This window comes from Neophocaena asiaeorientalis, unplaced genomic scaffold, assembly GCF_003031525.2.
Source record: "Neophocaena asiaeorientalis asiaeorientalis breed wild unplaced genomic scaffold, Neophocaena_asiaeorientalis_V1.1 scaffold232, whole genome shotgun sequence".
In the NCBI taxonomy this organism is placed as follows: domain Eukaryota; kingdom Metazoa; phylum Chordata; class Mammalia; order Artiodactyla; family Phocoenidae; genus Neophocaena; species Neophocaena asiaeorientalis.
In genome coordinates, this window is record NW_020175672.1 from 846,306 (window position 1) to 859,256 (window position 12,951).

General features: G+C 45.3%; 1 protein-coding gene across 4 annotated transcripts in view; it reads left to right on the forward strand.

Annotated features, from left to right (window-relative positions):
* The window catches only part of STIM1 (stromal interaction molecule 1), a 189,653-nt gene that overhangs the window by 173,115 nt on the left and 3,587 nt on the right, over positions 1–12,951 (forward strand). For 3 of the 4 annotated variants that reach the window (XM_024731852.1, XM_024731855.1, XM_024731853.1), the window contains exons 7-12: positions 602–779; positions 5,632–5,799; positions 6,295–6,395; positions 6,674–6,909; positions 8,105–8,197; positions 10,022–10,091. In XM_024731852.1, the coding sequence (XP_024587620.1) occupies positions 602–779; positions 5,632–5,799; positions 6,295–6,395; positions 6,674–6,909; positions 8,105–8,197; positions 10,022–10,091 (846 nt within the window). The remainder of the gene's footprint in view (positions 1–601; positions 780–5,631; positions 5,800–6,294; positions 6,396–6,673; positions 6,910–8,104; positions 8,198–10,021; positions 10,092–12,951) is intronic. The other variant, XM_024731854.1, reaches the window with a different exon arrangement.

Sequence of the window (12,951 nt, forward strand, 5' to 3'; positions counted from 1 at the left end):
AGTTCCTCTCTCATCTTCCTTAAATCCCCCCACTACCACCACCCCCGTCACATCTCACCATCAGGCTTTCTCTGGGTCTTTGGTCTAGCTTGCAGGGTGTTCTACATTTATTGCACCTTCCAGATACCTTGGTATAAGGGTAGTAACTGTGGGATTTGAAGACGTACAGATTGGAATTCTAGTCTCAGTTCTACATGCAGTTAATTCCCGTCTCTAAGCCTTCATGTCCGTATCTGTCCCAGGCTTATAATGATACAATATATCATTATCTGCAGGGAGAACAAATGTGAAATACCTTGTAAATTAGTAGTTGTTACGATCTGAGTATGTGAGACACCTTAGAAGGAAGGATTCAGGTACCCAGGAACCTAGCTTCACAGCCTTTATTACTGGCAGCAGATTGATGGCCCACGTAAGAATTATGGTAGTGACCGTGGTTTCTGTTGGCCCTGAGCTACCTCAGAGCCAGGCAGGCAGCAGAGTAGGGAGAATATGTTCAGAGTGCTGGAGCCCTCATTTTCCTCTTGGATGCCATGCCTCGTGGCATGTTGGCTGGCGCCCGCTTGCCTGGCCTTCTCCAGCTCCCCGCATCGCCCCCCAGGCTGCACAAAGCCCAGGAGGAGCACCGCACAGTGGAAGTGGAGAAGGTACACCTGGAGAAGAAGCTGCGTGATGAGATCAGCCTTGCCAAGCAGGAAGCCCAGCGGCTGAAGGAGCTGCGGGAGGGTACTGAGAATGAACGGAGCCGCCAAAAATATGCTGAGGAGGAGTTGGAGCAGGTAGGGGAAATCTGCGAATTCTTGGACACCCCGAGGGGGTGGGGTAAAAGGGCAGGGGCCAAAGGTCTGGCTAAGAGTAGTGGGAAAGTTGCAAAAAATGGTCACTGCAGTTGTCAAAGAACAGTGAATAACAGGTGGTAACAGTTATTTTGTTCCTTTTTAATTGAGGTATTTACATAAAGTATACAAATCATAAGTATACAGCTGGCACACTTTTACATATGCATGTACTTGTGTAACCACCATCCAGATCAAGATACAGACTCTCTTAAGCACTCAGAAGGCTCACTTTTGCCTCCCCTTTCTCCCTGTCAATATTCCACCCAAAAGGTAACTACAGTCTTAATCTCTAAACCAGATTAGCTTCATGTGCTTTTGAACGTCATCTAAATAGCATTATACGGTATGTATTCTTTTGTGTTTGGTTTCTTTCACTTAACATTGTGTCTGTGAGAGTCATCCATGTTTCATGTAGTGATAACTGATTTATTTCCATTGCTGAGTGTTAATCCATTGTATGAATATACTGTAAATTATTTATCCATTCTCCTGTTGATAGACTTTTGGGTTGTTTGAAGATTTTTTTTTTTTTTGCAGTTTATCAATAACATTGTTTATGAACCTCCTTGGTGGGCATCACTTATTTCTGTTGGATATGCAGTAGGTCATTTATATATTTAACTTTATCAGAAACTGACAATTTTCCAAAATGGTTGTACCAATCTATACTGCCACCAGCAATAGTGTGAGAGTTCTAGTTGAGCTACAACCTTGGTATTTTTAGGCATTTTCATTTCATACATTCTGATATGGATGTAATGGTATCTCATGGTGATTTTAATTTTAATTTTCCTATTGACCAATAATACTGAATACCTTTCCATAAGTTTATTGACCACTTTATTTGGGAATCTCTTCTAATTTAAAAAATTGGGTTGTATTTTTTCTTAATTGATTTGTAAGAGTTTTAAAATATATTCTGGATGTAAGTGTTCTTGTCTATATATATACATACATATTGCAAATATTTTCTCCCAGACTGTGGCTTGCTTTTTTGCTCTCTTAATATTGTCTTTTAATGAACAGACATTCTTGACTTTAATGAAGACCAATTACTCAATCTTTTTTTTTTTTTTAAATGGTTGATGCTTTTTGTGGCCTGTTTAAGAAATCTTTCCCTAACTCCAAGATATTTTCCTCTAGAAGCTTGTTTTACTTTTCACATTTAGGGATATGGCTTATTTCAAACTAATTTTTGTGTATAAGATGAGATAGGAGATCAAGGTTTTTTCCCAGGTAGATACGCTGTTCTATGGTCTATATGTCTGTCCTTATCCCACATTGTCTTACAACAAGTCTTGATATCTGGCAGTGTTAGGTTCTCCAGCTTTGTCCTCCTGCCAGATGGCCTTGGCTATTCTAGGTTCTTTGCCTTTCCATGTTGGCTTGTCATTCCGTTACAGTGTGCTCTGCTGGGATTGTTATTTGTTTTTACATTGAATCTATAGATTAATGTGGGGGGAAACTGACACTTTAACCAAATAATTATTCTAATTCATGAGCATTGGTTATCCTGTCACCTATTTAGGTCTCTAAAAATTTCTCTCAACAATGTTTTGTAGTTTTCAGAGTAGAAGTCTTGCACTTAAATTTTTTTTTAACTTGTTCTTATTTTTCTAGCTGCTTGAGATGGAAGAATAGGTTATAGATTTTAAAGCTTTAATCTTTTCTCATACATGCATTTAGAGCTATAAATTCCCATTTCAGCACTGCTTTAGCTGCATTTACTAAGTTTTGATATTTCATATTTTCATTATCATTCACTTCAAATATTTCCTAATTTCCATTGTGATTTCTTATTTGGCCTGTGGTTATTTAGAAGTGTGTTGCCTAATTTTCAAACACTTGGGTACTTTCCTATTTATCTTTCTCATTGATTTCCAGTTTAATTTTGCTGTGGTCAAATACTGTGTGCCATAGGGTTTTAGTCCCTTCAAATGTGCTGAGACTTGGTTGATGTAAACAGACTACACAAAACGATTGAAAGGCAAAGTGTCAGACTGCATAAAAAACAAAACCCAACTATATGCTGTTTACAAGAGGCAAGCTTTAGAAATAAGGATACAAGATGGTTAAAAGTAAAAGGATGAGAAGACTAGGATAAACACTAAGCAAAATAAAGCAGCTGCAGCTATATTAATATCAGACAAAGTAGACTTTAGAGAAAGAAGTATTACTAGAGACAAAAATGGACATTTCACTTATGATATGTGTGAATTAAACAGTAATATATAACAACCCTTAATTTGGTACACCTAATAATATAGTTAAAATACATATGTAAAGCAAAAGTTAAGAAAACTAAAAGGACAAATTTATAATCAAAGTTAGAGATTTGAGCATCTATCTCTCAGTAATAAGCAGCCAAAAATATCAGTAAGGATATAAAAAATTTAAACATGGTTAATCAATTTCACCTCATTGATGTATATAGAGCATTTTACCCAACAACTGCAGAATACACATTCTCTGTAGTGTGTATTATGCTTAGTTCTGTTCTTTATTTCTCTCTGTGCTTTGGTTTGGTTATTTTATATTGATCTGTCTTTGAGTTCCCTAATCCTGTGTTCTGCCGAGAATTGTGCTATTTAGCCTATCCAGTGGAATCCTACTCTCGGATAATGTATTTTTCTAGAATGCCCTTTCATAGGGCATTTTCTAGAATGCTCTTTTATAGGTTCTCATTCCCTGTCCAGAGTCTCCATGTTTTCATGTTTCCCGTCCATCTTTTCCCATATTTTCTTTACCATTTCAATCATAGTTGTTTTAAAGTCCTTGACTGGTAACTCTTAACGTCTGGATCATTTATGGGACTGCTTATTTTTTCTCTTGAGTATTGCTTATATTTTTCTGCCTCTTCTCATGTCTAGTAATTTATTTTTATTAAATGCTGGACAGTGTGCATAAAAAATAATAGAGGCTGCAGGTGATTTTTAATCTTCCATCAGATATAGGGTTCTGTTAGGTATGTTGGGTGAGGCTCTGATTACCTCAAGCCAATGAGAGACTGACATATGTTGGAACTGGGTTGTAGTTTAATAAGACTTGGTCTAAGGCTCATTTGTCCCAGTTTCTCAGGTATGCCCCTTCCTGACTTGTTATTCAGATCTGGTGGACTTCTTTCTCCTCAGCCCTGAAAGGCTATGAGAGATTCATTTTTGCCCCTTGGAGGGTTTTTTTTTTTGCGGTACGCGGGCCTCTCACTGTTGTGGCCTCTCCCGTTGCGGAGCACAGGCTCCAGACGCGCAGGCTCAGTGGCCATGGCTCACGGGACCAGCCGCTCCACGGCATGTGGGATCTTCCCGGACCGGGGCACGAACCCGTGTCCCCTGCATCGGCAGGCGGACTCTCAACCACTGCGCCACCAGGGAAGCCCTCCTTGGAGGTTTTTAAGTTAGCGCTTTGTCCTCCTGCTCCTCATAGCTTCAAAGTTTTGCAGCTACATCAAACTGCTTTTAATGTAGAACTTGATCCTACACTTCCAGACTCGGTGTATCAGCCTTTAAGGTATCTGTTCCTCATTTTAAATCTATAAAGCCAGGAGTGGGCCATTTTATAGTTTCCTTTTCAAGGAGCAAAAACCAATTGATGCTTCATCTTGTCATTGGCTTTCAGAGGAATGAAGGTGTTCTGTCCTTAGCTAAGGCCCTCCCGGTCTATATTAGGCTCAGGGGAGGACCTCAGGCCTGCTATGGGATACTTCCCCAGTGGCTGAAGTTGGGCATGAGACTGCTCTCAATCTCTTTTCTCTGGGATTCTGACCAGCTAAAAGTCAGTGTTCTGATGGGGGAGTTGGGGATCATTTATACTGGTAGGCTGGGTGAGATAGAAGGAATTCAGTGAATATAATGGATTCTGTATATACTCTCAGATTCATGCTTAAGTGCTTTGTGACCATCTGCTTCATTTTATGCTCCTTGCTGAGAAGTCAGTGAGGAGATGTCTCCTTACACATTGGTCCTTCCATATCTTGGCCTCTGTTGGCAGTGCCCATGTTAGGTATAAGCTTGCTTGTTGTTTTCTTGCCTTGTAGAGAGTGCCCATTACAGCCTACCCACCCATCTCAATGGGAGAATCACAGATAAAGTCTCTGGGCTGGAGGAGACTTTGGAGAGTATTCAGGCCAATCCCCTTCTGGATCAGCAATCATTTTGTAGGTCTTTCAGACATGAGCTCTTTACATACCTCTCATGACAGGGAGCTCATGCTCTCCTGAGATCACCCCTTTGCTTACAGTTTGGATTTGCATGGGAGAAAGCCTTACACTGATTGAGGTCTGCTTTAGGAAACACATGGTCACACAGCCAGTTGAGTGACAGACCAGGGACCAGATCATATTTCCAGACTCCCAACCAAATGCTTTTCCTGCCATATTGTGATGTCTTGAGTCCAGGAACAGACCCAACTGTCAGAAAGAAGAGGATTTATTGAGATAGCCTGTACCTTATGAGAGCAGGGAAGATTGCTGAGATTGGCTATGTGATGAGGAGAGGCAACCAGTATGTGAGAATAGATTGCTCTACTCTGGCAGCAAAAATAAATAAATAAATAAATAAATCTCCATTTGAGTTCTGGTTGACACTACTGACTGTGTGACCTTGAGGAGGTTACTTTCCTTCTCCAAGCTTGGTTTCTTGTATGTAAAATACAGAGAATAATCCTTGCCCCTTCTCCCTCTTGGGAGAGTTTTGAAGCTGAGGTGAGATAGAAGAAAAGAACTCTGAAGTATCATACAGAGGCATTGGAGAGGGTCTTGGTAGTAGTAAGGACTCACATCCTCTTGGCTACACAGGTCCGGGAGGCCTTGAGGAAAGCAGAGAAGGAGCTGGAATCACATAGCTCATGGTATGCTCCAGAGGCCCTTCAGAAGTGGCTGCAGCTGACACATGAGGTGGAGGTACAGTACTACAACATCAAGAAGCAAAATGCCGAGAAGCAGCTGCTGGTGGCCAAGGAGGGGGTGAGACCCGCCTTCCTGCTGCCCTCTTCTCTCCCCCCGCCCTCCTTTCACCTGCCTTTCTTCCTCCTCTCTGCCTCTCTATATCCCTCCTGTTGGACACAGAGACATCCTGGTGTTGGGTTTTGTTTCTTTTCCTGATAATACAGTTTCTAATAATGTCTTCAGGCTTCTGGAGGAGGGAATGAGGGTGTGGGGCTACTCCCACCTGCCTTTTGGGAAAGATGAAGCAAGTGGAGGCAGGTAGAGGGAAGTCTCTGCTGGCCCCAGACTGACATGGGGCCAGGATCCCTTTGCTTGTCTCATTGCCTCTATTTTCTTTCTTCCCCTATGCTTTTCTCTCCTGTTGCCTTCTGTTTTCCTTTCCCTTCTTGTCTTCCTTCTTCTTGTAAAGCCTAAGCTGTGCTAGGAGGAGGGGGAACCAGTCACAGAATAGCATTTCTCATTTCTCCAGTCTCTATCCCTGCTCTTTTTAAGCTGAGGGCCTCATCTTTGCAGGCTGAGAAGATAAAAAAGAAGAGAAACACACTCTTTGGCACCTTCCACGTGGCCCACAGCTCTTCCCTGGATGATGTGGATCACAAAATCTTAACAGCTAAGTAAGTAGCACCTGTTGCCCAGCTCTGGCGATGTCCATCCCATCCTCAGAGTTGGAGGTTGTCCAGGGCCTCCAGCCCTAACTCTGCTTCTTCACTGGTAGAGGTACAGCTCTGGTCTCGTGCCGCAGCCCTTGGCTATTTCCCACCTTGCTCTTAAGTTTATGATTTAATTGTGTTTCTTATTTACACATATCCCCCCAACTTGCTCCTCTGAGAAGAAGCCTCACTTCTGTTGGGGCTCACACCCATGCCTGCCATTTCCTTTCATCCCTCTTTAGGCAAGCTCTGAGCGAGGTGACGGCAGCACTGCGGGAACGCCTGCACCGCTGGCAACAGATTGAGATCCTCTGTGGCTTCCAGATTGTCAATAACCCTGGTGTCCACTCACTGGTGGCTGCCCTCAACATAGATCCCAGCTGGATGGGTAGTACGCGCCCCAACCCTACCCACTTCATCATGACTGACGATGTGGATGACATGGATGAGGAGATTGTGTCACCCTTGTCCATGCAGTGTAGGTGACCTCTTGGGTGGGGAAGAGGGAAGGAGCCTTTGATGTGCAGATTGAGAAGTTGGCTTCTGCTGTGCTTAAGCAACTTATGGGGCAGAAACCAAGATGGTTTAACTCATGACCTTGGTTAATAAAGCATAATCCGCATCAAGATACCCCTTTATAATTGTCCTTTCGGTGGTTTTCCCTTGCTATATATTCTGTTTACCCTATGGGTCTGTTGTGTTAAGTGTGTCTCCCTTCACTCTTTGTGTTTTTTTTAATCCCTTTATTCTCCTTCCCCCCGATCTATCTTTATAAAAATACTCTCCTTTAGTGGTTCATAATATAAAAATGGCATTCATTTTGACTACTTATTGCTTTAATTGGTTTTAATTTTATATTCCTTACTTTTAATTGCTAAAGTAGTTGAATGGAATGATGTCTCTTTCTTTTTGTTTTTTCGTGTGAGGCCCCAGGAAGCAATAGTCCCTTACGGTAAAAGAGCCCTAAATCCTCCAAGCCAGAAAGACATTCTTGTCCAGGAGGGATCTCCTGCACAAGCATGTCTGTCTTTCCACCTGAACTCTCAGCCATCCCCACCCTCTGTCCTGGGTCTTCCCTCTTCCTTTTCTCCCCTGCTAGTGGTAAGAGCTGAGTAGAGCAGAATTGAAGGAGACAGCACTCTGTGGGAGTTCTTCAGTGAAGGAAGGGACATACCCCTTACTGACCCTGTTGAATTTTTCTCTGGATCAGAGGCTATTTTAGATAAATAGGATAGACTTTTATGGAAAAGCTCTAGTGCTGGGCCCATATCCCATGAGTGCAGAGGGGATGGCAGAAAGCTGGGCTGGGTTAGGGGCTCACTTTCAGAAAGTCAGATTCTTTAATCAGGCTGGATTCCAGCTCCAGACAGGATTTATTTGTAAGTTTCTTCAACGATAGTTTGCCTCTGGGCAAGCCTCTTCTTTCCCTGGGCTGTCAACTTGGCAGGGCTTTAGTCAGAGGCCCAGCAAAGTTAGGATCCCTAGCAGGTAGAGCTTGATCTTGATGTGTTGATCTAAAGGCTCCCATGTTCTCCGGGTTGGGAGGGACCTTCATTAGCTCTGAGCCACCCACCCCTTGCCCCCTGGCCCTTCCCTTATCCCATTGAGGGGCAGGGTGAAGCCCTCTGTAAATCAGATTCTCTTCTCCTTTTGGCCTGGCTGTTGGACCCTAGATGCTGCCTGGCTGATGGGGCGTAGGTTCAGTGACCGCTCTCTCTGCTCAGCATCCGCCGGCTCGGATGATCAGTCCCTCTGGAAATACCCGGGTTTGAGGAGCCCCTTTGGGGCTTTTGTTTTTCCAACTTTTGGGGCTAAACCAACACTCCTATCCCATGGGCCCCTTCTCCTGCCTGCATCCCTCCCCTGCCTGCTCTGCTATTCCCTCACCACGGTCCCTACTAACTTCAGGGAAGGGTTCGGAGGTGAGAAGAATCAGCCTGCTCAGCTGAGTGCTTGAGAGAGAACAGCCATGGTGATGGGAGGCTTAGGCTTCTCCTTTCAGCCCAGCTAGACAGATGTCCTGGCGGCCCTTCATCTAGCTGGGCTGAGATGAAAGAGGGAAGGAGAGATCCTCTTCCTCTTTTCTCCTTCTGTTTTCCCCTTCTGTCTCTCTTTCCTCGTCCCTATTCCATGCCTCCTCTTCCCCTTAAGCCTCCCTTTCATGTCTCGAAAGCCACCAGCCATAGAAGCCCTGGCTCCCTAGCTCTCCATCACCATGGAACTGTGCTCTCTTCCTGGTGGCCCTTCCAAGGCTTCTGCCATCCATGTAACCGTGTCCTTTCTCCCATCTTTAGGGAGAAGGCAAGGAGGCCCATATATCAGGGTAGAGGAGAAAAAAAACAAAGGTGTGAATTCTGTTTTCAACTGGAGCTGGGAGTGAGCCCAAGAGGGATGTTCTAGCACATCTCTAAGTTATCTGGTACCCACATACCCCTTCTCTGGGCATGGTGGCCCTCATCTTCCAAGAGCCTGATCTGCAGCATTGATCCAAGAGCTGGTTCTTTGTTGGGTACATGCTTATTAGAAGAAATTTGGATAGTAAAAATAGTAAATATGGGCATAAAAAGGTACCTGTAATCCCATCATATTGAGTACCTTCTCTTTCAGTCTTTTGTCTGTGAATTTTTAAATAATTTTTTAATGTGGTCAAGATAATGATAACCACTACCATTTATTGAGTGCCATGAACTGTGTCAGGTACTTTAAAAATATTATCTTGAAGCCTCAGGACAACCCTGAAGGATTTTGTAAATTAGGAATTAAAATAGGGAAGTAAGTTACTCAAGGTCACAGCTAGAAACAGAAAGGCCTTGTTTCAAATTCCTGTCTTTTTTATTCTATAGCTCAAGGTATTCCTTTTACATGAAATTTGGTATCCTTTTGTTTTTCCTGAGCATTTTAATAGACATTTTTCTATGTTTTAAAGATCTTCTCATAAGCAGCTTTTTTTTTTTTTTGGCTGCGCAGTGCGGCTTGCAGAATCTTAGTTCCCCAACCAGGGATCGAACCCAGGGCCTGGCAGTGAAAGCGCTGAGTCCTAACCACTGGACCGCCAGGGAATTCCCATAAGCATCATGTTTAATAGCTGTGTAACCTTCCAGCAGTTGGATGTGTTATCATCTTCCTGTTGTTCCACCTTTATTTTTACTTTCATACAATTATTAATAATGATGTGATGAGCATGTTTGTGTATAAATCCTTGTCTGAGTTGTGAATTATTTCCTGAGTTTGGCTTTCTAAAAAGGCTGGTTCTTAGTGCCCTCCCGGACCTTGTCCCAAACCCCTATCCTACCCCGTCCTGCCTGTGCCCTCCCACTAGCTGCCTTACCGTCTCCCTTCATAGTAATGTTGGCCCTAGGTCTGCTTCCATTGGAATTGCCATTAAAACTGACCTGGGTACCTCATCTTCAACTTCCCCTTCCTTTTAGGACCCCTGGTGGGAGGTTTCGGGGAGGAGGCGCCCCATTCTCCAGATTGGCCACTGAAGGCCCAGAGTGGTCTCCAGTAAGCATTTCTCCATGGGCAAACCTGCTTCCCACCAGCCCAAAGTAGGCTGGGCCTTCCTCACACTTTCTTCACTCTCCTTGCAGCCCCCAGCCTGCAGAGCAGCAGCGTCCGGCAGCGCCTGACGGAACCACAGCATGGCCTGGGATCTCAGAGGTTGGTAGAGGGCGAGGCTGGCCGCTTCTTGACAAGCCGGGTCTCTCTGCGGCGAATGCGCAGCCTTTCATCTGGACAGTCTTTCAGTTCTGAAGGCCTCGGGACCAGCGCTCCATCTGCCTCTGCTTCTTCTTCCTGCTCCTCTACCACCACCACCACTGCCACCACCTCCAGCACCATCACCACCACCACCACCTCCATCACCACCGTCCACATCCACCCTGTTTATTACCACCACAGCACTTCCTATTTCCTCCAGATGGAGCCCTACCCTGACCCACCCCCTTCTGACAGCACCGCTGTGATGCCTTGGCATTCAGAGACCTTGGGGTACCAGCTGTCTCTCTTCTCTTTCCTTTCTCCCTTCCTTGCCCCTCTGCTGCCTTTACCTCGGCCTTTGCCTGCTGGCTGCTGCTTGGTCAGCTGCGGGGTGTGTGTGTGCGGTGGGGCACTTCTCCTTGTCCTATCCTTTCCCAGCCTGCGAATCCTCCTTAAGGTCAGCCTAACTCCCTAAGGCTTTCTTCCCTTCTCTGTTTGGGGTTTGCTGACTCTAAAAATGAGTAACAACCCCGCTCCCTCACGGTCCTGTAGCACCTTGGCCTAAACTTTCACATCTGTTATCTCAATGGAGTCCTCACTTCCTTCACTCCCTCAACGAACATTTATTGATACCTACTCTGCCAGGCTCTGCTGTGCATGGGGATTCGTAGATGATAAGATACAATCCCAGCCATCAAGAATTGCAGTCTGGTCTGGGAGAGGTACATAAATGATTCTGGAACAGTTTGATAAGTGCTAAGGGGGTGTTGAAGAAGGAATGGCTAACAGTGTGAACCCGGGTGGAATGCTTCACAAGAGAGATGACATTTGTGCTGGCACCCTGTGTGCAGGCAAAGGAGAAAGTGTATTCTAGGCAGAGGAAACACATGCACAGGCATAGAGTTTCAAGAGAATCTGATCTACGTGTGGTTAGAACATTGGCTATGTGTTGGTGGGAAGGGGTAGCAGATGAGGCTAGAATGATGAGGGGTTCTGAAAGGACACGGGCTTTGGCCATTACCCTTTAGGAGACGGAGAACTGCAAAGGGGTTTTTAGAAGAAAGTGAATTGGTCATATTTGCATTTTAGAAATAACATTTTAGTGGCCTGTATAAAGGAAACAATGGGGAGACTACAGGAATTTGGAAGTCATTGCAGTAGGCCATCAGGGGAGGTAACAAGGTCTTGGTATAGAAACAAGAGGATTAATTTGGTAACTGGCTTTGAGGGGTGGAGGAGAGGAAGGAGTGTAGGATGATGCCCAGGTTTCTAGCTTGGGTGACTGAATGGATGTAGTACCCTTCATGGAATTACTCTTCAGAAGGGGGGGAAACAGATTTAGGGGTTTTGGACAAGCGAGGTTTATAGGTCGGGCCGGCATTAAAAACACTCACGTCTGAGAAGGAAGTTAAGGTTCTGAAAGGTTAAGTAATTTTCCCCAGGTCCCAAAGCTAATTAGGAGCAGAACACAGACTAGGACTTGGCTTTCCATTCCAGGACACTCTGTTGGATATTTTTGTCCTTTCACAAGGTCTCAGTAAGTGAACTGTATCAGAACTGGTGAAAGGCTTTCTCCCACAGCCTGGTGTGGCAGCTGCAGGGACTTTCCCTGCTAATAGCTCAAGGTGATAGGCTAGGGTCAGATATAGTAGCCTTGACCTCACCTGAACAAGCTTAGAGGACCCTCAGGAAGTCCCTCTCCTCTGGAAGGACCTCTCATCTCTGAAGCTGTGGCCACGGCTCAATCCTGGCCTCTGGGTTGCAGCCGCCTTACCCTGTTGCTTCCTTTTGGTCCTGCCTCACCCTGGATGCCAGTCTCTCTAGCTCTGCCTCTCGAACCTCTGGATAATTATCCTTGAAGGCTGTTCCTTTCTCTTTCACAAAAGGACAGACTTTACTAGAAGCAGAGCTACTCATCTTCATCCTCACCCTCATCTTCATCTAAAAGCCTAGGCAGGGAGACTGCCCTTCCCAGTACAGATGGAGAGGACTGAAGTGGGTTGGGGGGCACTAGAGGATGCTGTGAATCTCATGCTCCAAGGCCCAGGCTGAGGGCAGTGGGGAGGGAGGGTGGGGAAGTACATGCCTCTGCCTGGCCTGTTCACTACTGAATTTTCTTTTGCACCATGCACCAGAGGATCATCTCTAAAGGCAAACAGGCTCTCTAGTAAGGTTAGTAGCTTGGAGTGGGAGCCCAAGGCAGCCCAGCCTTTGGGGAGGGACACCCCTGACCTGAATTGTCTCAAAGACTCAGGGAGGGAAGGTGAGCTTGCCTCAATGGGCCTTTCCCCTCCTATATCCACCCAGGCTTCCTCCCACGTTCTTTTCTTGCTTTGGAAGCCTCAGCTTTCGTTGATGATGGAGGCACAGAGGGATGGGAATCATGACCAAATGGGGCAATGGGGCAGTGGGCCAGGAGGAGTGAGTCTGGGTAGACCCCAACCTCTTGACCTCTCGTCCTTCCTTGGTATTAGAAAGGTGGGCTCCTAGGATCCTCACCTCCTCAGCCTAGAGGGCCCCTCATCCCGGTGTGGCTGCCCCCCAGAATTTCCTTGGCACCATGCTCAGTGGTTCACACCTGTGTGGAAAAGGCAGGATACGGAGAGGGTCATCTTGGGACTTAGAGAAACAAGGACACATTTAGATAGAAGCAAGGACACCATCAGAAATATGAAAGCAAATATGAGACCATTCATAAACACTAGAGTACGTGGCTGAAACAGTATTTGGAATGGGAGTTGGAGCTGGGATTGTTCTCTGCTATCCCCTGTCTTCAGCAAGGTACTGGCCCACAGCGTGGCTGCTTAAGTTAATTGTTTCC